The 26,110-nt window shown below is 37.1% G+C and overlaps 1 protein-coding gene across 1 annotated transcript in view; it reads left to right on the top strand.

Moving 5' to 3' along the window:
• KCNH8 (potassium voltage-gated channel subfamily H member 8) overlaps positions 1-16,591 on the top strand; it is a 184,494-nt gene extending 167,903 nt beyond the window's left edge. Inside the window, exons 14-16 of the mRNA XM_032183258.1 lie at positions 2,417-2,523; positions 3,601-3,677; positions 15,264-16,591. Of these exons, the coding sequence (XP_032039149.1) occupies positions 2,417-2,523; positions 3,601-3,677; positions 15,264-15,974 (895 nt within the window). The 3' untranslated portion in view covers positions 15,975-16,591. The remainder of the gene's footprint in view (positions 1-2,416; positions 2,524-3,600; positions 3,678-15,263) is intronic.
• The last annotated feature ends 9,519 nt before the right edge of the window (positions 16,592-26,110 follow it).

Genomic DNA, 26,110 nt, shown 5'->3' on the forward strand with positions numbered 1-26,110 from the left:
GAAAGAACCATAGTTTGACCAATATTTATTTATTTCTAAGACACCTGTCCATACAGATGCAATAAAAATAGTTACACATTTAAGAGTATATAACAATCTTTTCCCCTCATCATATATTTTATCAATATAATCACATTTCAAATAGAAGTATACAAACTGATTTCCCTGTATTTGCCAATACAAGGAAAAAGAATATATGAAAAACTAACTTCTACATGAGCAAAACTGAAATGCATAACAGATATTTTCTCATTTCTTCCTTGGATCTCATGTGAGTCTGCTTCAAGTCAGCTATGACAGATGGTTATTTGCATAAAAAATGGTAATTCTGGGGAAATACACCTTTCATATTTTTTGCTGAGCTGCAATTTTGTTTCTTATTTTTCTGAGCATATGCATCCAGACATTGACACTCAAGGCTGTAAGAGCAAATGTGAAACAAGTGTTGTTACATGTGTTACTATTTATTATTTCAATTCATAATTCAGAATAATCCTAATAGGCTAGAAAATTGTCTCATGATGTAAGTGGTTTGCAGACTTTTTCAGCTAAAAGACTTTCGTATTATTTCCCAGAATTGGTTTACATTATTAGAACATTGAAACTGACTGGTTAAAAGCACTTTAAAAAAGAGCTTCAAATATTTTTTAGCAAATATGAAAGAGAAAATAAGATCTTTTAATTAAGAGCCTCACTTTGATTTGCTGTTGTACAGTGGTGTAAGGGTGTAAGATACTGGTTTGATCTGAAATGTCCAACCAATGTAGTGGGGAGGTTAGTAACCTCACTTTTCAAAAGAATGCACTTTGTCTTATACTTTTTCTGTGCATGTTCCCTAGAGCAAGTGAACAAGAATTTCTCAGTCAGTTCAGGTTTTTTTTCTTTGACGCTATAATGAAGGCAGTAGACAAAACATACAGAGATTGGTTAAAACACTGAAATAGTCCTGGACAGAAGAAATAGAAGTCAACACCATAACTTCCAGGATACAGTCTTAATCTTCTTTTTGCATTCTGCATTTGAAGTAGAGTATCAAAAGGAAGAAAGCCTGGGAGGAATGCCTAGGAGGAAGCATTTATGCATTTGAATCTCCTCAAATCCATATTGGCAAGAGTACTCTGGCCCTGACCAACTAGATAGAAGAAGTCACATATTAGTCTTTTTTGACTTTTTGGTTTCTAGGAGTTGCGATATCTGTCTTCAGGAGAAAATTCAGGGCTGTAATAGCTAATTCTTAAAGGGGAGAGAGTTTTGAGCCCGTGTGTTTTTTATTCTCTGGATTGTTACTCCACATTCCAGTTGCTTGTTTATGAATAAGCATCTTTCTCACTATATTTTTACTGAGGCCTGTCTTGTAGCATTCCAGAACTAGCTATTTTTGTTAATATATTTTCCTTTAAGTCTGTATCATTAAAAACTTTAAAGAATACAGCAGCTACAAATTCCAAGTCACGTCTGTGTAGTTTTTCCCGCGTGCTTTGAAGGCAGTTGAAATGTTAGCATTTGATATAATTAGAAATCTTGACAAAAGGGATATTAGTGTTTAAAGTTTGCTTTTTGAAGCAGTGAGGCCAGATGACATTAAATAGATTTTATAGCAAATTCCAAAGTAATCATTCAGGTTTTCAGCTGCAGGTAATGGTATAGTCCAGAATAGCCAAGGCACCACATTTGAGCCTCATCTTTTCCCAGAGGCTGGTTAAAATTAGAGTGTAATTTAACAAAATCCAGCTGGCATCATGAACACTAAAGCATGACACAAAGCCCTAAGCCCAAGTGAAGAAACAGGACAAGAATGAATATATATATATATATATATATATGAGAATATATGTACAATATGTATTCAGAACTATTCAATTTACAGAGGTCTTTCATCTGTGATGTATTAAATCTGTGATGTATTTGATTTGTATTTATCATATCTTTGGCTGTGTTTTATAGAGATGTCATAAATATTTTTCAGGTTTAGGCTCTGCCTAATTAAGCCTAATATAAGAGTGTGTTACATGCTAGAAGATTTAGACTTGATGAGAACATAGAGAATCATCTTTAGTCTATGTTGAAGAAGATTACGGATTACTGTAGATATGGAAATTGAACTATATTCAATAAAAGCTCTGTTAGGACCTGTTATATATACAGCAAAAGTCACAACAATTTTGAAATTTCAGTTAGCAATATTTGACCTCATATTCCTTCTTCTAATAGAAAAGGTAATCTATAGTGACTCACAAGATATTGTAAGTGTAATGCAATATTTTTTTAGATTTTTTTCTAAATTTAATATAATGCAAATTTCACCATTGCTTTAAGACGTGCCTTTTAGGAGTAATTTTCACAAAATAACTATGAATGTGATGTCTATGAAATGGTTTAGGAAGCTGTTCCCTTAACTCTGTTTTTTTTCTTACAGAATTGTTGATGGGATTGAAGATGGAAACCACAATGAGGAGAGCCAAACCTTTGACTTCAGCTCTGATCAGCTCCAGCAGGACTCCAGGGTATCTCCAACAGTTGGAGGTGAATGTTGCTTAGGAAATCACTCTTCAGATAAAAGAGTTTTCATAACTGCTTTTTGTACCTCTTTGTTTCTTTGATTATCAGAAGGAAAAGTCCTTACAAGCAGCATAAATTGATCTAACGTATCTGTACTTTCAGTACTATTTCAGTACCTCACTGAACAATGTGGAAAAATACAACACGGTCCCTAAGGACAGTTGTTTTCCTACTAACAGTCACCATAAAACAGCTTGCAAGGAGTAATATATTTTCATGAATTATAGTTTTACCATCATAGGATCAGCCAGGAGCTTCATGCTCTGAATTTTTTGGACATGGAAGGTACTAAACACATGGACAAAATTTGATAACAATACATTTTAATAATAATTTTTTTTAAAACATCAAAAAATGCAATATGCAAACTTGTCTCTCGATTTTTCTTAAAAGGATATTTACAGAGGCAAAAGAGTATGGAAGTACTTAGTGTTTCAGAAGTAGGCATAGTGAAACCTTGAAGAGGTTTTATGCAGCCTTATATGACTTACACTCTGAAAAGGTTGACAATATAGCATCACAATGAATGCAACAGGTCAGCAAGGAAAAAAAAAAAAAAAGAGGGACTGTGGGGACACCAGTGGACTAATGCTGAAGTGACAAAACTATTGTTCCCAACAATTCCAAGATTCTTTCCAACATTTTCCTTTTGTAAATAAATGTTCTTCATGTACTTGAGTAAACACTCTTCATGTAGTTATATACCTTTTGCATGGAGGCCACAAGGATATTTTTTGTTCCTCTTGAAGCCAAACAAAAAACTAATAATAGTAGCATACTTCTATCTATAGTTTCCAGACTATTAACATGTCATACTATTGGCACCAGGGTTGTCATTTTCAGTCCTTTCAGATTGAAGAGATCACTTTCCTCGTTCACACTTTTCTTACACATTATAAAGTGAACTTTAAATACAAGATTTTATTTTCATTTGATCCAAGTATAAACTAGGTTTTAATTTAAAGCAATATACAAGATTACCATTGGTGATTCCAAGATACTATTCTTCTCTCATTTACATGCATTTAAATTATTTTTCAGAGGCTGAAATTGGTGCTGCAGTGCTTGTTATCAAAGCAGAAGAGACCAAACAACAAATCAGCAGACTTAATAATGAGGTAATGAGCTTCTGTGGAAGTTGGAGCTTATTAACAATAATTCAAGAAATGCTGGAGAAAACTAAGCAAATATGGGAATATGATTAATGTGCAATACATGAGTTTGAAAAATTGGATGGGGTTCCTAAATTTAGGGCAGCTAAATTTTAGCTCTTCCAGTGGTTAATTTTCAAAATTAAAGGTCTATAAAAGTTTGTGTAGAAGCTGGAAGCTAAAATCAAAGTGTGGTTTGGTATAGCTAGATTTTGAATTTCGTTAGGATTTCTTCTCTTCTACATGTGCTTCTGTTTCTCTCTTTCCTCTCAATCCTTCCTCAAGCACCTTATTCCAACTTTTCTTTTTGGGGAGTAATGCTATGCTTTTGGAGAATTTCCTTGAAATAAATGAAATCTAGTCATTTTCAAATCACTTTACGTGAATCTAGTTAGAAATAGACAGAAGTACTTCCATTCATGCTCAAGAATAGACCTGAGGAATATGGGGCCAATATTATTCAGTTGTGCTTTCTATTCATCCCTCCAAAGAGTTTCAAACATAATCTACCATCAGTCTGACACTAAAGAGATGTTCTCTGTCTAAACTCTATTTCCAGCCACTGCAATATTTCAGTTAACAAGATGAAAGCTTCAGACTTTAACTGCACAATTGTATTGTAAGACTAAAATATGTTTGCTATATACTCTGTCTTTCAATACACAAAGATATTAGAGAAAATTTGTTAAGAGCCCACTAGAGGAAACATTTAAATTAAAGTCAAACCATACAGCTTTGTTTCTTTTTCCTAATCTTTTTTGTTACCAGAAATATCAATTTTTATTTTATTTTCCTTTCCATCTTCTGTAGGCTTAATCTAATTATTCTTTATTTCTATATATGAATTATTGGGCTCTTTTATCCTGGGTCAAGTTAACTTGGTAAGATAATTTACATGTACTGAGCTAAGAGTACAGGCACAGCTAGTTATTTACGATGAATACATCAACTTGGTTGTATGTCAAACTGAAGAGTTCAGAACAAAGCACCATGCCTCATTTACTGCAGATTATTAACAAAGCTTGATCAAAGAACTCAAAGAGCATAAGGAGTGATTCTAAACTGGTATGGATTTAGATGTCACATCCTGGGAGCAAATCCCATAGAGACAGACAATTATCCTCCAAGTCATCCCATAGGTCAAAATATATGTATATATTGAAACTCTGCATCACTAGAAGACTGCTTAATTGCATATTCTACATGGATATATATTCGTGTACTCAAACATGCCCCACATAGAGTGCATCTGAACTGACAGTACTGAGTGACTTGGCCCTTACCCAAATAGCCCATGAGTAGCTTTGCTGGAATATACTAGCTGTCTTTTTGTTGTTGTTGTTGCTACAGAAAGTATTGAACAGTACCTGTAGACCCTATGCTTCTTTTTTTTCCCATCAGTTCGTGGTGATCATTAATGGAAGAATATGACCAATGTAGCAGCAGACTCTTTGCAATAGTCAAAATACAGGCAGAGTTTGAAACTGAGCTTCTTTGGAAAATATGCAGACTGCTTCTAAAAAGGAAAATATTGAGAAAGCAGGTCATAAGTGGCCAACAGCAGCAAACATTGTCATAAATACATTTTCCAGTGGAAATCAGAAGTCAGTCAACAAATGCAAAAATACCTGCTTTCATGAAAGGCAATTGTATTAAAACAGTTCACTAGCTAGCTTAAAAACATTTCAGCTCTTTGTTGGGAGAACAAAGACATGTATCTTCCCATTCAGACTTTCAAGACAGGCTGTTAGCAGAGCTGCCTCACAAACCAAAGAAGGCAAACCCAGCTCCACATCCAGTGGAACTCATGGCAACATTTTAGGTGTATAATATTCACTACATAATGCAAAAGAAATTCCTTCTACCTAAGAATGGGGCTAACAGAAGGCAGAGCCTTGATTTCACTTCTCAGAGTTTGTTACGTAATATCTTTAGGACCAACACATACAAATTTCCTTGAAGAAGGACAGGCATCAAAGTCAGCTGCTAGGCATTGAGAGACAGACTTCCACATGCTCCAAATTCCTATTCTAAAGCTCCACAGATTAGCTGCCTAGCCACTTACCCAACTTCTTCATTCCCTCATCTAACCTCATTTCTCATTTTAAGCCTTACTGAGAACTAAGCTAATAGAAAGGACTTTCTATCTGGTTCAGCATTGTAAAGTGAACTGGAATAGGACTATTAGACTTCCCTATTACAAATTCCCTAATAGAAAACTCCTACTTACCTGTAGAAGCTGTTCTACTTAGTCTAAATAAACATTGAATTAATAATAATAATAATAATAATAATCTTCAATCATAGTTCAATATGTGGCAGGTGAGACAGTTTAGGTACAGATTCTTGCTCATGTAGAAATTCAATTGTTTAATCAACAGTTTCAGAATTCAGTGACTGAACACACAACAGAATGGTACACTTTCTTACATGGAGAAAGCTCAATTCAAAAACCTACTTCAGATTATGCCGATTGAGAGTTTAGGAATAGTCTTGTGCTGGACAAGCATGCATCCTTCATTTGTAGAGATGTGTACATCCAACCTGGCCTTTCCAATGCATTTCTCTGCAAAGCCTGTGTGTATCTAAACACTCGCCATTTCCCTGATACAATCATATTTAAACATGGAATTAAACTAAAGAACCCAGGAGAAAAAATAAGAAACAACTAAATAAATATTTTCAGTTATACAGATGGCCATAAATCTAGACTGGGGCACCTGCCAGCCACTGTCTCATTATCTGTGTCCTACTACATATTTACATGTAGTTCTCTACCATTTGATTGCAACTATACGGAAAAAGCATGGAAATATTTCCATTTTAAATCTTCAACTTGAGGGAGGGAGGGAGGGAGGGAGGGAGGGAGGGAGGGAGGGAGGAAGGAAGGAAGGAAGGAAGGAAGGAAGGAAGGAAGGGCTGATCCAGTCTGCACTAGAGCAGGGGGAAGCTCCTGAACACCTGCAGTACATCGATGACATTATTGTGTGGGGTGACACAGCAGAGGAAGTTTTCGAGAAAGGGAAGAAAATAGTCCAAATCCTTCTGAAAGCCGGTTTTGCCATAAAACAAAATAAAGTCAAAGGACCTGCACGGGAGATCCAGTTTTTAGGAATAAAATGGCAAGATGGACGTCGTCAAATCCCAATGGATGTGATCAACAAAATAACAGCTATGTCTCCACCAACTAACAAAAAAGAAACACAGACTTTCCTAGGTGTTGTGGGGTTTTGGAGAATGCACATCCCAAATTACAGTCTGATTGTAAACCCACTCTACCAAGTAACTCGTAAGAAGAATGAGTTTGAATGGGGCCCTGAACAACGACAAGCCTTTGAACAAATCAAGCAGGAAATAGTCCATGCAGTAGCCCTTGGGCCAGTTCGAACAGGACCAGATGTAAAGAATGTGCTCTACACTGCAGCCGGGGAGAACGGCCCCACCTGGAGCCTCTGGCAGAAAGAACCTGGGGAAACTCGAGGTCGGCCTCTGGGGTTTTGGAGTCGGGGATACAGAGGATCTGAGGCCCGCTATACTCCAACTGAAAAGGAGATATTGGCAGCATATGAAGGAGTTCGATCTGCTTCGGAGGTGGTCGGTACTGAAGCGCAGCTCCTCCTAGCACCCCGATTACCGGTACTAGGCTGGATGTTCAAGGGAAGGGTCCCCTCTACGCATCATGCAACTGATGCTACATGGAGCAAGTGGGTTGCACTGATTACTCAGCGGGCTCGAATAGGAAACCCCAGTCGCCCAGGAATATTGGAAGTGATCATGGACTGGCCAGAAGGCAAATACTTTGGGATATCATCAGAGGAGGAGGTGGGTCGTGCTGAAGAAGCCCCACTGTACAACCAGTTGCCAGAGAATGAAAAGAAATATGCCCTGTTCACTGATGGGTCCTGTCGTATTGTGGGGAAGCATCGGAGATGGAAGGCTGCTGTATGGAGTCCTACGCGACGAGTTGCAGAAGCTGCTGAGGGAGAAGGTGAATCGAGTCAGTTTGCAGAAGTGAAAGCCATTCAGCTGGCTTTAGACATTGCTGAACGAGAAAAATGGCCAGTTCTCTATCTCTACACCGATTCATGGATGGTAGCAAATGCCCTGTGGGGATGGTTACAGCAATGGAAGCAAAACAACTGGCAGCGTAGGGGCAAACCTATCTGGGCTGCTGCATTGTGGCAAGATATTGCTGCTCGGGTAGAGAACCTGGCTGTGAAAGTACGCCACGTAGATGCTCATGTGCCCAAGAATCGGGCTACTGAAGAACATCAAAACAACCAGCAGGTGGATCAGGCTGCTAAGATTGAAGTAGCTCAGGTGGACCTGGATTGGCAGCATAAAGGTGAATTATTTATAGCCCAATGGGCCCATGACACCTCAGGCCATCAAGGTAGAGATGCAACATACAGATGGGCTCGTGATCGAGGGGTGGACTTGACCATGGACGCTATAGCACAGGTTATTCATGACTGTGAAACATGTGCTGCAATCAAGCAAGCCAAACGGTCAAAGCCTCTTTGGTATGGAGGACGATGGCTGAAATATAAATATGGAGAGGCCTGGCAGATTGATTACATCACACTCCCTCAAACTCGCAATGGCAAGCGCCACGTACTTACAATGGTGGAAGCAACCACCGGATGGCTGGAAACATATCCTGTGCCTCATGCTACCGCCCGGAACACCATCCTGGGCCTTGAAAAGCAAGTCCTATGGCGACATGGCACCCCAGAAAGAATAGAATCAGACAATGGGACTCACTTCCGAAACAACCTTATAGACACTTGGGCCAAAGAACATGGTATTGAATGGGTGTATCACATCCCCTATCATGCACCAGCCTCCGGGAAAGTTGAACGATACAATGGCCTGTTAAAGACTACCTTGAAAGCAATGGGCGCTGGGACGTTCAAAAACTGGGATACGCATTTGGCAAAGGCCACCTGGTTAGTCAATACTAGGGGATCTACCAACCGAGCTGGACCTGCCCAATCAAACCTGTTACGTACTGTAGATGGGGATAAAGTTCCTGTAGTGCATGTAAAAAATATGCTGGGTAAAACAGTCTGGGCTACTCCTGCCTCAGGAAAAGGCAAACCTATTCGTGGAATTGTTTTCGCTCAGGGACCTGGATATACTTGGTGGGTGATGCAAAAGAACGGAGAGGTCCGGTGTGTACCTCAAGGAGATTTAATACTGGGTGAGAATAGCCCATGAACTGAATTGCACCATGTTAAATAGTATATTGTACTGTATGTTATCACTACCATGATTACTATAGGTGACTAATTAGAATGTATGGAAAAGAGTGTAACCTGAGCATGACATAAATGGTATGGAATAAGGGGTGGATAGATGTCCTGGTTTCAGTTAGCACAGAATTAATTTTCTTCCTAGTAGCTGGTGGAATGCTGTGTTTTGGCTTAGAATGAGAAGAGTGCTGATAACACCCCGATGCTTTAATTGTTGCAGAGCAGTGCTTATACTAAGCCAAGGACATCTCAGCCTTTGCTCTGTCCTGCCAACGGGCAGGCTGGGGGGTGCAGTAAGAGCTGGGAGGGGACAGACCCAGGACAGGTGACCCAAACTAGCCAAAGAGGTATTCCATACCATCTGACGTCATGCTAAACAATATATAGGGGTGGCTAGCCGGGGGGAGGGGGCCGGACTGCTCGGGGTTAGGCTGGGCATCGGTCAGCGGGTGGTGAGCAATTGCATTGTGCATCACTTGTTTGTACATACTATTATTACTTTCGTATTATCACCATTGTATCATCATTATTATTATTGTTATTATTATTTTTGTTATTTTTTTTTCCTGTCTTATTAAACTGTCTTTATCTCAACTCACGGGCTTCACTTTCCATTTCTCTCCCCCGTCCCAGAGAGGGAGGGGGGAGGGTGAGCGAACGGCTGCGTGGTGTTTAGCTGCCGGTCGGGTTAAACCACGACAACGACATTATCATTTTCCAGAAGATATAAGAAAAAGTTGACTGACATTCTTTGTCTAAAACCAATTTACACTGGAAACATATTGTTCCAGCCAATCTCAACAAATGCAATTCCTTTAGACTTTCATAGCTCGTCACATTTTCTGAGATTCCTTATTAGTAGGATTTTCATTTGAATTGTCTTTGGTTAGATCTTTTAAGGCTCTTACGAAGTGTTTGATCCTAAACTGCACCAGCCTAAGTAATTCCCAGTAAAGATAGCCCCCTGTCCTGAATAATAATAAAAAAAAATGCTGATTATATATCCTGGGAGCATGATTAAAGCATGCAGCGTGTAATTCAATGAAACTCCACAGACCCTTTCCTGTAATATTCTGCCTAGGTAGAATTTATACTCAAGGTTTTGACGTTTTCTTTTCAGCTGTGATGTTTAACATTTACTTTTGTTGAATTTCATATTACTAATATTTAACAGTGAATGTGAACTCCATTTAGCCATTAAAAATAAATATAAAATAAAAACAGGTTGGGATAGACAGCTAAAAAGATTATCTTGAAATGTCCTACCAGGACAACAGTATGTTTACTGAGCATAAACCATTCTGGTCATGCATGAATATAACTTACAGTGATTGTATGCTGGTCATATTTTCTTAGTTGGTTTAGAAGAATGTCATGATTACATTCTTCAGTGTAACTTCTGAGTCATCTTCTGACAATTCTGACAAATCTTCTATATTACTTTACAATTGTAGAGAATTAGATCATTTTACCTGTTTCACCATGTACTATTCTTGAGAAATTTATGGCTGTCTGTTCTCTTTTGACTATTTCTTTAGGAGCTTATAGAAATTGCTTAACATGTTTTCCTGATAACATATGTAACACCTCAGTTGTTCTTTCAAAAGTAGACATTAACTGCTTCTCTTCTCCCAGTCAACTGGGATCTCCATGATCCTCCATTTGGTCTCAAAGTCCATAACTAGTCGAACAGAATTTGCACTTGATAGTTTCTGAAGTTCTTGAAGCAGTAATTTCCAAAGCTAGTTTTCTTTGTGCACCCATCATGACAACAAAGTACTGATTCTATGCCATCCACATCCAACTACATGTACAAAGAGCCATGAATTATTCAACATGCAGTCTGGGACCCCTTTTCTGGACTGAATTTTATAGGGGTGCCGTTGACTTGAATACACTTAAATTATCAAGTCTTTTATACTTTCCTGTTTTGTTCTTAAGTTATTTAATAGTAATATCAAGTCTTAGTGTCTTAATTTACTCAGACAGACTGTTTACCCCAGAACTACAGGAGTCTGTCTAGCAAGTAGGCAGAGAAACCAGCAAATTTTCTTATACTTAAGGAAATTTCAAAAGTTTCCAGATTTATTTCACTGAAACTGACTCTTCTTATCATCGCACAATTCCCGTCTATTTAATCTGAACTAAGACTAGATACATTGCATTGTTTTTCTTCTGCAACTAACTTAATTCCTAAAGTGCCGTTAGGTCAGAAATGTCTGTCACCATTGCTATTATGGTGGCATAGAAGCTGATGGATGATCAGTGAAAATTCTGCCTCAGCTCCATTCTCATCTCACTCATTCAGCAATGCACTTACTGGAAAACATACTATTTTAAAAACTATTTTATAAACAGGCAGTTAATTTGGGCCTCAAAGACAACTCATTCTGATTGAACGTCTCATCAACTTTATGAAGCACCAGAATAAAAGTATCAATGAAATACTAAACAGAATACCAAAGCTGCATTGACAGTACAAGCATCCAGCTTCTCCACAGTGCCAAAGTGCAACTTTGATTTCTCAAGAAGCAAGTTTTCTTCTTCACTTCTTGAGTGTTCAAAAAAAGTCATGGCAGGAAGATATCTGGGTGAAGTTTGAATTGCAAAGAGGAATAAACCACAGAGATTATAAATGGCAAAGTATTCTACTAGGTTTCTAATCAGAAAATGAAAGCTCATGCCAGACCACTCCAGGACCATTGATGAGAGAAAGGAATTTTGGTAGAAAATGTAACCAAAAAAAAAATTAAAAAAATTACATGATTGTATATAGAATGAAAAACAAACAAAATCCATTTAATGAGTATTATTTAAACTAAGTAGTAATAATAATCATCTTACAATATAAAACTTTTCATCACTTATGGAAAGGCTTAAATACAGTCACCTTGAGTCCTACATGGAACAAAGTATCTGGTAGTATACTGGTAGTATACCAGTAATAGTGGTAGTAAAGAAAAACACTCTACTGAAACTATCAAAGCAATTTGGAAATGCACAATACAACTACTAAAACATATTGGTTAAGACATCAGAAAGCATTGTTATTAAAGTTCATATGAAAGAAGAAGAAAGAAGGAGAAGGAAGAAAAGAAGGAGGAGGAGGAGAAGGAGGAGGAGCAGGAGCAGGAGGAGAAGGACGGGGGAGGGAGAGAGAGAGAAGAGAGAAGAAAGAGAAAGAAAGAACAAATGAACAACAACAACAACAAAAACCTGTTCTTTTAAAATATGTTTTGAAAGATACAGTTTCATTATAACAAAGTCTGCTAAAAAGATACTTCTCAGGCTTTTGACCAGCCTGAGAAGCCCCTGTTGATAATTTAAGCTAAAGCTATATAAATCCCAGTTTTTATATCATGAAACATTTCAGTGTCTTTTTCAAGTCCTAGAAACTCCTAAGGCAGCATTTCACATATATTGGGAATCTCACAGATTAATTTAAAGCCGTATGCCTAGCACAGGGGGAACCGTTTGTAGAGCTAACTGTATTGCCTAGCAATAGTAACTAAATGCCTGAAAAAGTAGCCTTACCAGCACACAAGGAAGTGGCCTTTTGTTCAGGAGGAATCTGTTTTGTCTTAAATTTTTGTTTCATAGACTTAAAATTTCTTTTGCTTTTAATACCTGTTCTTTTTCATTTCCTTAAGCATTGTGAAATTGTTAACATAGCTGATGTAATGGTTCCCTTCCAACCCAAGCCATTCTATGATTATTGGAAGTTTAATCCAGTAAGATTAACAGTTTTTAAAATACAGAAAAGTTTTTTTTTAAATGATACAGAATATGACATACTTGCTTTGTCAATGTGCCTAGCACTAATTGTTCAAATAGACTGTACTAAATGGTGGTCAATTTCTAATGAAGTTTGGTATAAAACCTTTGGACATTACACTGTTGTACTACTGGAAACTATTAAAGAATACATCAAAGGCCAGTTCATCAGGTAAGCACATACAACTGTGCAAGAGCAAGTTTATAAGAAGACATCACTCTAAGAACTACTTCATATATCAAAAATAGTATCTGAGCACTAGTTATAACTGAACAAGTTATAACTAACACAAATTCATAACTGCTACAAGTACTGAAACAGATTTGTGTGTGTGTATTGTCTCAATAAACTGGAAAAAGAAACATGTTGAAGTATAACTAGAGTTTTAAAGTCTTTATATAATCAGAAATGGATTGAAAAAAAAAATAAAAAGACTAAACCAAACAAGGTATTTTAAAGTTATAGATATTTTCATACAGCATTCATAATTTGGGGAAGATGAATATCAGTCTTCCTATGTTCAGTACTGCAGAAATCTCAGAACATGCCTCCTTCTGGTTTGACAGTACCAAGAATCTTCTCTGGCTGCTCTGGCTCCACAGGAATCTTGTTCACAAATCACTTTCCTAGCATATTATAATCCCTCACATGAACTGAAGTTGAAATGAACTTGCAAGTGTTCAAAGTCTAATCTCATCTGGCAGAAGGAGATTTCGTGGTTATTTTCTGCCTACTATAACTTAATGATTAAGTAATGAGACAGAGAGAAAGAGAGATGTAGAAAGAGAGGCAGAGGGATTCAATAACATGACACATAAAAACCTGCTACCCTTAAGCATCTTTACTCCAGGGGCAGTGCAACTGTAACAATAAACAGCTGTTAAACAATATAATGGGTTTGAATTCTAAGCTCAGAGAAAGGAGTGGATGTATAGAAGCTGTATAGGAGATTCCTACTTTCCTTCTAAATCAGATTTTCATTACAATTCTTGTGTTTGCAGTAAATACCTGTGGAAGATCATAAGGCAGCCATACCCTGCCTGAAATGTCTTTTCAGTAGATTTTTTTTGGAAGTGTTCTCAGGAAAATGAGAATTTTATTTATAATTACATGAAAACTGATTTGTGTAGGACACCTAATTGGTACTGTCTTCTCTTCAGGGCAAAGAAAGGCCCAGTGAATTAGCCTTTTTAAATTTTCACAAGTGGTTTAACATTCTGAAGATAAATGTGCCGTCATGCTTTGTTTTCAACATCTTATTTTCAATTGCACCACTATAGAAAACTTTAGTTTAGCAGTAGAGAAAGTTGTTTCACCTAAAATAATTGTCTATCATGGAAACAAAGTTCATTTCTGTCTCTCAATATGTCTGTTTCTCTTTAATGAAATTAATTGGCCGATTTTGACTTCTTACAATTTTTTTCCTTAAGAAGGAAATTTGAAAATGCAAACACATTTGAAGTGATCAGTTAGGCTTTTTATGTCCCAAAATGTATTTATGTTGTCCTAAAATATCTTTATATTGTCTTAAAGAATGTTCCCAGTGAAGTTCAGCTCTCTATTTACTTTATAACACAAATTCAAAACATGTGAACTTGATCCCAGCTCAAAATAGCAGTTTTGAGGAGGTTAAAGCCTTCATGTAATTCATGTAGTAAGTTGCGTGCTAACAGTTGTTTCAGCATTAGGGAAAAAAAAAAAATAAAAATTAACAGAAAATATGATTCTTTCTTTTGCACGCACACACCGAAGTAGTATATGCTGCAGATCTCTCTCTCCCTCTGTTTTATAAGCTCTATTTTTCAAGCAGAAAGATAACTATATTGAAGCAAGCTGTTTCATAGACTTTTTTAATGTTTAAATATTTAGTGGTAACACATTGCTTTTAAAAATTCCAGTTTCAGTTTTGAAGTCAGTATGAGAGTCACCAAATATTTTGTTTGTTTATTTTTAATACTTGTCCACCAGACTTTGATGTAACTACTACTTGTCTCTGAAAAATTCAGGCATCCTATTTTACTCTTATTTTACTATGAAGATGACAACATATTTCTCAAATATTTGTGAACAACTTTTCAGAAAACCTAATATTTATATCATTTTTCAGTGTAAAATTACCGTCTCTAAAAGGTTGATGCACTAAAATATTTAAAGATACATCAAGAAGCAAATATCATTGCCACTGGAAATCATTTTGTTTCTAACTTGAAGCCATTATTTATAGACTGACATTTAAAATCTGGTGAACTCAGCCTATAATATTTCTGTATATGTTTTTGTGTTGCTTAACTACTTCAGTATGCTGCAGATAATGTAGCACATAGCTGTGGCGAGGCAGGTGGATTGACTATTAAATTAGGGTGTATAAGTGTATTAGAGTGTATCTCCTTAAAATAAAGATACTATACTACATATCAAACCTGATAACATTAGAAGGAAAATAAGATAAAATGTATTTCAGGCATTATTGTAAAATGTATACTGCATAATTTAATATTGGGTTATTTTCCTCTGATGTAACAGGTGACAACCTTAACTCAAGAAGTCTCACAGTTAAGTAAGGATATGAAGAATGTGATGTACCTTCTTGAGAACCTGCTCACATCCCAGAAGCCACCAGGGTTCTGCACAGTGCATGGCATATCTCGGAGTCCTACTCTGGAAAGCCTGCAGGCTCGAATGGCTTGGACTCCACGTCAGCCTTGCACACACATGCAAGCCAGTAACATTACTTGCACCAAAGCACAACCCTGCCGCAGTAACACGATATGTGACATTTGGAATACAGACCTATCCTCTGTAGGCAGCAGCCCCCAAAGAACTGAACCCAACCTTCAAAATTCTACGGACAGTGAATTTTACTATACACCGGGCCTTCACAATTCACCCTCCCAGTATCAGGTAATTCAGAAAGATAACTTGCAGTTTTTAAGATGCACCTCTCCCCATTCAGACACTACCTTGACCCCTCTTCAGTCTATTTCAGCAACTCTTTCTTCTTCAGTATGCTCTTCATCAGAGACATCATTACACCTCGTGCTGCCCAGCAGGTCTGAGGAAGGTAGCTTTAGCCAAGGAGCAATCAGCTCATTAAGCCTGGAGAATTTGCCAGGATCATGGGACCTTGAAGGAACAGCTGGAGTAGTTTCTGCACAGACCTCAGATTTCACGTTAGACATTGTGACAAGCACAAGGGATATTAAAGATAAAGATAACCAAGCCATAGATGTATAACAAGAAAGAGTAAAGTGGTACTCAAAACATGTTCTGCAGCTGCCAGTTTAAAATGTTGAGAGTACTGCATGACTGCTTTGTTTGACCTTTTCTCTGGTGATCAAGGATACTTACAAAGGTGAAAATTTAGTTTTATAGAAAGTAAGAAAAGGTATTGCTGGTTCATACTATAGGAAAAATATTCTAGATTCTAGAAGCATGTTGAAAAGCATTTTGTATACAGATATAACTTTCTGGTCTGTTTGACAGACTGTTGTGATAGTCCAAAGACCCTGAGGGTCAGAGCAGCTGGAAGTCTAGGACAAAAGAACTGTCATGGGCAGCATTTATTCATTGAAGCAAAGGTTTTCACTGAGTGTCTGACTGTTGTTCCCAAACAATATCCATGGCACCATTTGCTTCAGGTGATCGTGGGTCCTGCTGGTCTGTTTGTCAGTTCTGTGAAGGCAAAGGGACAATTATCGCTGCATGTCATCTAGACAATCAACCAAATAGAGCTGGTAGAGACTGGTTAGTTGTTGCACGTTACTTGTCATGTAAATTAAACCTCTTAATTTATCAAAAAATACTATTTTTATATACTTGGTATGAAATATGTACTTACAAATTATTTAAAATATTTATAATGAGAATAAGAGTTTGTTTTCATTTTGGTAAAAGCTTGCAGTTTTAACAAGAAAGGCACTACCATCATGTATTAGATCAAATACTATTTATTGTTAAAATTACGTAGTTTACAAACTGACTCTCTTTTATGTGCATGCAATTTGCAATGAATGTATTCATGCTGGTGGAATACAAATAAATTAAGGTATTATTTTATTTTAAAAAAATAAAACATCTGGAATGTTGTGTCCTATGCTAAGTCATCCATCAGTAGTTAAACTGTGATTTGTTATATCGATAACATTCAGTATCCTCAGATTGTCTTCTTATTGCAGTATTAAGTATTAAAACTAAGTCAATGTTTTATTACACAGCCCTGTTTGGGGATTTTATATTTGGAGAAGAAAACTAAGAGGGATGAGAACTATTGAGTAAATTGCAAGAGGAATATTAAAGGGAAAAAATAGTAATGGTTTAGTCAGAGATAAAAGAAAAAAGGTTGAAATAATTATTTGATGATTTTTATTTATATATTTAAGAAATTAGTTTTGACCTTTAGACAAAAACAAACAAACCACAACAACAACTACAGGTTTGGAAAATTATTTAATCTAGAACATGATTTAATGCCCAAAGAAAATTTGAAGTTTTTTAATTATTATTATTATGTATTTAATGTATTAAATACAATGTAAACCTACACTGTGTAAAACCTACAGTGTAAACAGAGCAACTGCTTTTCATTGGGATTTTGATTTACATATTTAAAGATGCACAGTATGCATCGTATTTGCATGTTCTTCAGCAAGCTTTCTAAAAATCATGTTTACAACTCATAACAAATGTTTTAAAATAAAGCAGTAAACTAAATTTCATTTAATAATTAATGGAAACTGGTGATTGTAATCTTTTAAACTTTTAAAACTTTTGCAGAGCACAGACTTAACTTCCTTCAGAGTTTTTTCTGAAAGCTTCAAAGACTAAGTTAATTGTTAACATTGAGGTATACACAGGAGCACAAATCCCAGCTTATACACTGCCTGACTTGCATCCTTTCACATTCTTTTTCCCCTCCGGTAAAATTAAAGCCGGTTTCATCTTTCATTTTGAGCTGCCTGAATTTTGTCACTGGGTCTACGCATCAAAGTGACTGTTTATATAGAGAGTTTCTTATTGTTCCTCTATTCCAGTTTTTAATTAGATTGCAGTTACACAGAGAGTTGCTGATTGAACAATACTTATCTCAGAAATTAGAAAATTTATAACAAATACTAGTAAATACAAGTATACAGAATATCTGCAAACACACATTATTCTGTTCTTCCATGCAGCATTAAAGTAACGGGAACATCTTGGCCCACCTTTAGCAATCTACTGCCATCATCCCCACTGTCATGCAGGACAAGAGGGTGGGTCTACTCAGGAGCTGCACTACATGGGGCAGCGGGGATGACATCCTGACAGAGAAGCCAGGAACTGGGTGGCAATATGGCAGAGCCTTCTGCCCTCAGAGTTCTGCCTTAATGAATTAGACAAGCTAATCTAGGCTCACCGTTTCCCAGCTGTTGACTAGAAGTGCACAAATACACTATTTGTCTACCATGTTCTGTTCTTAATATCATTTAATAATTCCCTTCATATGTATATATATTATTTATATATATAAATTGGGAGTGGTGTTTGCTTTCTTATTTCATAAGCAATACATAAATCCTTTATAAGTATAAGTGCTAGTAGAGTGAAATTAAGTTTGGGTGTTTTGTTCTGGAGTGCCTATACAAGTTTTATATAGAATTTAAAAACAACAGTGAGGAAAAAAAAAAAAAAAAAAAGAAAAAAGAAAAGAAAAAAAAAAAACACTTTGCATAAATAGCTATAGCTTTACCACTGTACATTTTTTTCCAGAAAAAGAAAATGTACATGCAGTAATTGAGAAGTAATAGCACAAGGAGGTCTGTCCAAAGCAGTTCCTTGTTTCTACAAGCATCAAATATATCCTGAAAATGCTGAGAACTGCTATGCCATTTAGAATGGTTATAACATCAAAGAACATACGTGGTTCTTTGATGAACATCCAAAGAACCATCCAGAAAGGTGGCACCACACATGTGAACACGCTGCATCCCAGAGAAACACCCGGGGGACAAGAATAGCACAGGACAAGTACATTCCAGGCTGATACCAAGCAAGGAATAAAGGCAGTCAGCAAGACCAGAAATCTGGATCTGAAGGACAGTTCAACTTTAATTCCCAGACGCAATCATATTATGAAAGCCTCAGGAAAAGAATCCCACAGGCAGCTTCTGTTTGAAGATATCTGGCAGTGAACCAACATCAGTTCTGAAGGCAAATTGGCAATTGCAATTCATAGGGACAAATGGGAAAACGTGCATTTTTGGAATGGCACAATATTTCTGGGAGACAGGCAAACACAATAGTTCTGTAAACATCATGGCCATGAAAAATTTCTGTATTTAAAGCAGCAAACACTGTAATATTCAAGTGTTACACTCAAAAGGTGCTCATTATGAACATCAGTGCAAGTGTCCTTTACCCTAACATCCAGTAGCCCAGCTGAGACAACTTACTGTATTCCTTTTTGCACCAAGCTTCACACACACATGCACGCATGCACACACACAAACAATAGGGAAATATATATAATTCATTTTTGTCTCAGGATTGTTCTTTCCATGGTGTCAATTTACTCCCTAAATCTGCTACATTTTCTTTCTTGCATTTTCCATTACTGTTCTTTATTTTGTACACCAACTGTTCTCTCATATTTATTTTCATTCACAATCCTACCCAGTATCTCTTTACCTCCTTTTTTTGTGTGTGCGCACTTAAGTTCCTTTTTCACCCATTCTCTTTTCTATCCCCTTTATAACATCCCCTAACTCAGCAATTTCTTTCTGAATTTCCTGGTCATTTTACTACAAAGAATCATCCTAGCCCACCACTAGTGAACTGAGTTGTTACTGAACTGAGCTATGCAGTAGAACAACCTTCAAGATTCAGGCAGTAAACCTGTCTCTTACTAGTATCTCCTGTGTTATTACCTTCTCATGATGTCATGGTTGCCTCCTCTGACAATGGGGAAAAGTAGGATTCTCTATTAAATTAAACCTCTTTTCTGCTTTTATACCTTCAGATGTATTTGTAGAGACATGCATTTGGATTGTGCCTATGATAACTGCTTGATTCAATTTAAGAAACACAACTTATCACAAATTCCACTTATTTTCTTAAGCGCTAGTCATACCCAGCTCTTGTGATAACCTTGCATTGATCCACGTGCTGGTTATCTGCATAGATAATTTAGTTTCTAATTAATTCATCTGTTAACTGTATAAGAGATTTCAAAATATTTCATTTTATGAAGTAGTTTTTTAGAATGTTCTGTCAATAGATTCACATGTTAACTTGTAAAAATAAATAAATAAATAAATAATAATAATAATAAATCTTTCACCAAGCAGCAGTTTTGGCTGAATCAAAGTGTTCTCAACATTTCCCACATTTTCTCTGGTTAGCCTAAACGCATTTGATCCAAACCCCCTCTCAGTGGTACACATTGCAGATATCTAATGCTGCTGAGCCTACCACAGAAGGTGAATAGCTGCATTCTTGTTTGCTTCTAACCGCTTACCTCAGCCTTAAAAGAATAAGCTTATAGCTTGGAATTTGGGCAGAAATGGGGTACATGACGAGAAAAAGGAAAAAGGCTGGTGCTTGGTTTCCTGACTTCCTCCCACAACTCAGTCATGGGACATCTTACAGCAGTCTCCAACTCTATCCACTCTTCACTCAGAAAACTTGATAACCTGATATATGAAACCTAAGCCTTCCTCCCAAAGTATCTGCAAATAGTAAAAAATAGTCAATTCCTTTTAAGAAAAATGTATAGCTGTGTGTTAGATGATGCCACACAAAATCAGTCTTATCTCTTCGAAGATAAGCAAAAAGATCATTTCATCATTCCCACTGAGCTCCTCAGTACACCTCAGTTTATAGGATCCCTGTATTTCTCCTACCACACAGACAGTGGCAACAAGAAACAGCAATTTCCTGCCTCAAAAATATGAAGAAATGCCACAGACTGTTCCTTTCATTTAGAGAAATTGGCTGATGTGAATTTTATATGTACCTTGATACCAGACGACTCTCAGACTTGGAAATCTCTTAAAGAACCATTTTAATCAAGTTTAAGAGAGTTGAGTGTCATTTCAAATCAGAATTCAAAACCACAAAAGTTGTGCAAAAGGAGAACTAGCATCTGCAATATGTTTTAATGTATAAGATCTGGTTTATAATCTTGCACTTATGTCTTGATTGCTTGCTTTAAGCCTCAGCATAATAAGAGTTTATCACTTAAACATATTCTTTTTCCCTAGTTCTTCAGGAATCTGTCAATCAAAGGATTTACATATGACCAAGAAACACAATCAGTACAACAGAAGCAAGGTAGAAAAAACAATATAAAAATTTTTAGTTTTAACGACACTGAGTCATACAAACAGTTTATTACAATGGCAAACTGCTGGTATTTAACAAACAGTAGAATTAAACATCATCAGAATCTCACATGGGATTAATATTTCAATATTTCCATTAAATGGCTTGTAAGGATAAGTTAAAAGAAATTTGTTGCTTCAGTTTTTCTGTTTTACTTACTCTAGATGTCTTATCAGCCTTACATATTCAAAATATTCTGATTAGGACACTGAAAGTTAGGACTTAAGATAACGGATGGTTTGTTTGTTTGGGATGGGGAGTTGCTTTTTTTGCTTGTTTGTTTTGTGTTTTGTGTTGTTGTTGTTGTTTTAACTTTACATTGACCTATTACAGTTGATTTCTCTAAAAAATGGCCACAGTAATGCAAAAGAGTTACTTAACACTGACCAAGAGGACAACTGCAGAAATTACTGCATTAAGGAAACTCAGATGTATTGAGCATCACAAAGGAAATGCTCAGAAAGTAAGTAAGTAGAAAGTAAGTAAAACTAGAATTTCCACAGACGAATCCTAGGGTGTTACAAAACTGAACACACTGAGGGGCCCAAAACTGAACACAGTACTCAAGGTGCAGCCTCACCAAAGCTGAGTACAGGGGGATGTTCACCTCCCCACTCCTGCTGGCTACACTATTTCTAACACAGGCCAGGATGCTGTTGGCCTTCTTGGCCACCTGGGCAGACTGCCAGCTCATGTTCAGCCGACCACTGATCAACACTCCCAGGTCCTTTTCCTCTTCACAGTCTTCTAGCCACTCTGCCCCAAGCCTGTGGTGTTGCATGGGGTTATTGTGGCCAAAGGGCAGGACCAGGCACTTGGCCTTATTAAAGCTCATCCCATTCTCCTCAGCCCAGCAGCCCAGCCCATTCAGACCCCTCTGAAGGGCCACCCTACCCTCAGACAGATCGACACTACCTCCCAACTTGATGTCGTCTGCAAACTTACTGAAGGTACACTCAATCCGCTCATCCAGGTCATCAATAAAGATATTAAACAAGATAGACCCCAGTACCAACCCCTGGGGGACACCGCTTGTAATGTGACACCAGCAGGACTTAACTCCATTAACCACAACCCACTGGACACAGCCCTCCAACCAGTTCTTTACCCAGAGAAGAGCACACCTGTCCAGACCAACGGCAGCCAGTTTCCTACAGGAGAATACTTTGGGAGACCATGGCAAAGGCTTTGCTGAAGTCTAAGACTACATCAACAGCCTCATCTGCCAGTCTGGTCACATGACCATAGAAGGAGATGAGGTTGGACAAGCATGACCTGCCTTTTAACGGACTAATTCCTTTGCTTGCTCTAATAAAATGCTAGAAAACAATTCAATCAATTAAAATCCATATATTTGGATTTTTTTTCTTCATGATGCACCTTAAAGATTTTGCTTCCTGCTCTAAAAATATAATCTTTCTCACTAAAAAAATTAGTAAGTTTTAACCACCCTATGTACAAGCAATTAAATCCCACACACCATTTCTTTTTAAGTCTTCGGCCAGGTACAGAACAAAAACAGCAGCAGCAAGGGACAAACTGGAACCACAAGTCTCAGTAAACGGTAACTTTAAAGACTAATTGCACTTTCTTAAAGGCCAACAATCAATCATTTACATCCTGAGTTTTCCTTCCGTTTTACCTTAACACACACATCTAGTGCTACTGCATTTTTTTCACAGCACAGTATGAAAGAAATATAGCTCACATTCTTATGGGGAAAATTTTAGTGTTATTTCCATAACCATGCAAATGGCTGTTAAATAGATTTTTAAAGCCTATATGTGTGGGGAAAAAAATGTATGGGGTTCTTGTATTAGACTTGCTTATAGGACAGGAAATGAAAACTATAACTACATGGATTAAAAGATTTTTCTTCTCACTCACATCAATCTGAAATTGTTTTCCAAAAGCAAATGACAAAGCCCCTTTCAGTCCTTTTGTTTGCAATGAAATCTAATAAATGTGACAAAAAAATAAGTCTCTGAATGCTACATTGCCTTAAAATAAGTTATGACTGTGCCACGTTTGTCAACCAGCCACTGAAGATTAAAAATAATGTGATCATCTGCTTATTTTTCCTTACATAAAATTACCATTTTGCCCTATATGTTGCACCACAGTATCTCTGGTGAATGTATACAGTATACTAATAGCTAGTGACATTTCTCCTTTATCAGAGAGAACGCAGATCTTGCTATGTTTCACCTCGTTAAAGACAGGCAAAGGCCTGTCTTTAAAAAGAAAATTGCTGGTTAGCCTTTATTTTCCTTTATTTTAATATTCCTAATAACCTCTTCTATAAGTAAATTATCGTAATAAACAGCAGTTATTATGAAAATTATAGAACATTCAAGGAGAGAAGCTGCCTATTTCCGATGCAAACTAGTATGTAAACACAGGTATTCTTTCAACTGCTTATAAGTTCAGAGCCTTTCAGCAATTGGCTCAATCATAAAGCTTTTTTTATATAGGCAGTTGCTAACAAATGTGTATATATATATATATATATATAAAAGGAAGACTAAAAACTCAGAGGGATATTTGACAGTATCCTCACTAGAGCTCTATTTCACTGCATTCTGAAGTATTGGTCATCACTCACCTTGATAAGAAAAGCACATTTGAAAATAAATGGCCTCATACAGAGCTTGGTTTAGTAATCATCCACATTGCAGAAGAAATGGAAGGCCTGAAAGAGTGAAAGGTCCATTATATTCACAACAGCATAAGGGGATAATACGAAATTCAGAAACCTTTCAGCCTAACAATACAAACTATAGCACAAACAGACACACACACACAAAGGGGAGAAAAAGCATCATGAAGAATTAATCCAAGGTCCCATGACAGCTTACAAACAAGGCAGGACCCTTCTGAGATGAGTGGTACCTGCAGCAGGAGGATCTCTCCAATGCCAAGTGAGCAGGGCCACCACAAATTGGGCAGTGCAGCAGACTCTGCTCTGCACAGTGCTCTGACCTGCTGGCCAGAAGTTATCTGGGTGTGCAGCTGCAGTGGGAAACAGGACTGCACAAAATCTGAAATCATTTCCAAGTACTAATACTGAAGGATTCCCAGCTTGTTTTTACAAAAATAGGCTACCTACAAACAAGACAGGAGGATCAGCTTTGGTCTGAGCTATGTAGCAGAGCATTTACCATAACAGTGTCTGCTAAGTGTCTGAGAGCAGGTGCTTGAATTATGACAGCCAGTTTGATAATTAATTAACTTTTTCAAGTGTGGAAGCTGGAAGAAAATGTATCCTCTGAAGGACTTGCACAAGGTTTGCATCACACCTACCAGCCCAGGTTAGCAGAAGCAGCAGAGCAGCTCTTTAACCTGTTAATAGACATAAAAAAACATAATCAGGACAATACCTGTGCATTTTAGTGTTCACGAAGTCAAGTATTTTCAGCATCAAGAAGGCAGGCAATGTATTTCAGAAACACACGGTACATCTGCTGACCCTGCATGTCCAAGCCTTACTGATAGTGCAGTCAGCCTTGCAAGCACAGGCACTCAAATACTTGAGAGACATTTTATACCTTGCATTTTCCCTTCTTCTATTCTTTTCACAGCCCCAATCATCTCACAAGCAGAAGCAGAAAGACCGTTCAGCCCTATCTGAAGCCAGAAAGAAACAGGAGCTTAGGAAACATGGCAAAAAAAATTAAATTGGGGGGGGGGGAGGAGGGAGTATATGAGTATATTTAATATTGTATCTGAGTATAATCTTCCTACGTGTTAATATATCCCAGGCCACTCACCCAGGTAAAAAATAATAAACAAATAAAGCTGACAGCTTTGAGAATGGGAATGGGTTCCCCCAGAATCTGCAGCAAACTTGGGGGATATGGAAAGTAAACTCTTGTTTATCTAAGTATATTTGGGTTTACTCTGTATTCCTGCAACTATGGCAAAATACAGATACAGAAGAGTAGAATTAGGAGAAAGTGTCTATTTCCAGCAGCTTACATTAAGTCAGCAAATAGTTACTTCATAGAAAAATGAAATAAAAATACAGCATTCACAAACACACAACAGCTTTTTAGAAGCAAAGTCCTTTGTACCACTTTTTGGCACAAACACAGGGAACACAGCAGCATGTAAACAGTATGTGAAGGGGGAGAGAGGAGGAGGGTGCCTATGCATTGGGAAAGCTTGCAGAAGGGTGAGATCCAGGGCTATACAAAATGCATCTTGGCAGAAACTAGGTCTTCTTTTCTGTAACTGGAGTTCCTATTACCTACATTTGATTTTATTAACATTGAAAGAGATTCTGAACAATCATTCTCTGTGGATGATTACTAAACCTTTTCCATGCCACTCGTGATTTGAAAGACATCTGCATCATTCACTTTTGAGTTCTCTCTGTTTCAGGCTGAAGCATCCCACTCTGTTTTCTCATTCTCTACACCAGAGGAAAGTCACATCTTTAATCATTCTTCCAACCACTTTTCCTTTCTCTTATATTTTGTATGTCTATTATGTGTTTTGGCTACACTACAGCATGCACTAAAATATTTATATTGTTTTGTGTTCTTTCCATCATAATTTCTAATACTTTATTTGCTTCTCATTACTAAATATTAAGATGAAGTATTCATACAGCTGCTTGAACCTCGTTTCTGTGGGGTCATAATCAGCTGACAGTCCATGATATTTTCACCCCCCAGGTAGAATAATTTACATCTATCTATCAATTTCAAATTGAGTTTGAAATACCATTCCTTTTCCCAGTTGTTCTGTATCACTGAGCTACTACAGCTCTACAGTTCTACAGCTATTCACTGCCAACTTTCATGTTTACAATCTGAATACATTAAATAGCAAACTTGGTCAACCATATTGATCTGTTTTGCCAGATTATGCTAAGTAACCTAAGATAGCTGAAATTTCTTGTATGAATGAAATAGTTCTGGAACTAGGGATATGGATGGTGGATAATTTTTATATTTTCATTTTGAAAATATGCAGAGCTTCATCTTTATTCACACACTTCGGTAACT

Source organism: Aythya fuligula, chromosome 2, assembly GCF_009819795.1.
Source record: "Aythya fuligula isolate bAytFul2 chromosome 2, bAytFul2.pri, whole genome shotgun sequence".
In the NCBI taxonomy this organism is placed as follows: Eukaryota; Metazoa; Chordata; class Aves; order Anseriformes; family Anatidae; genus Aythya; species Aythya fuligula.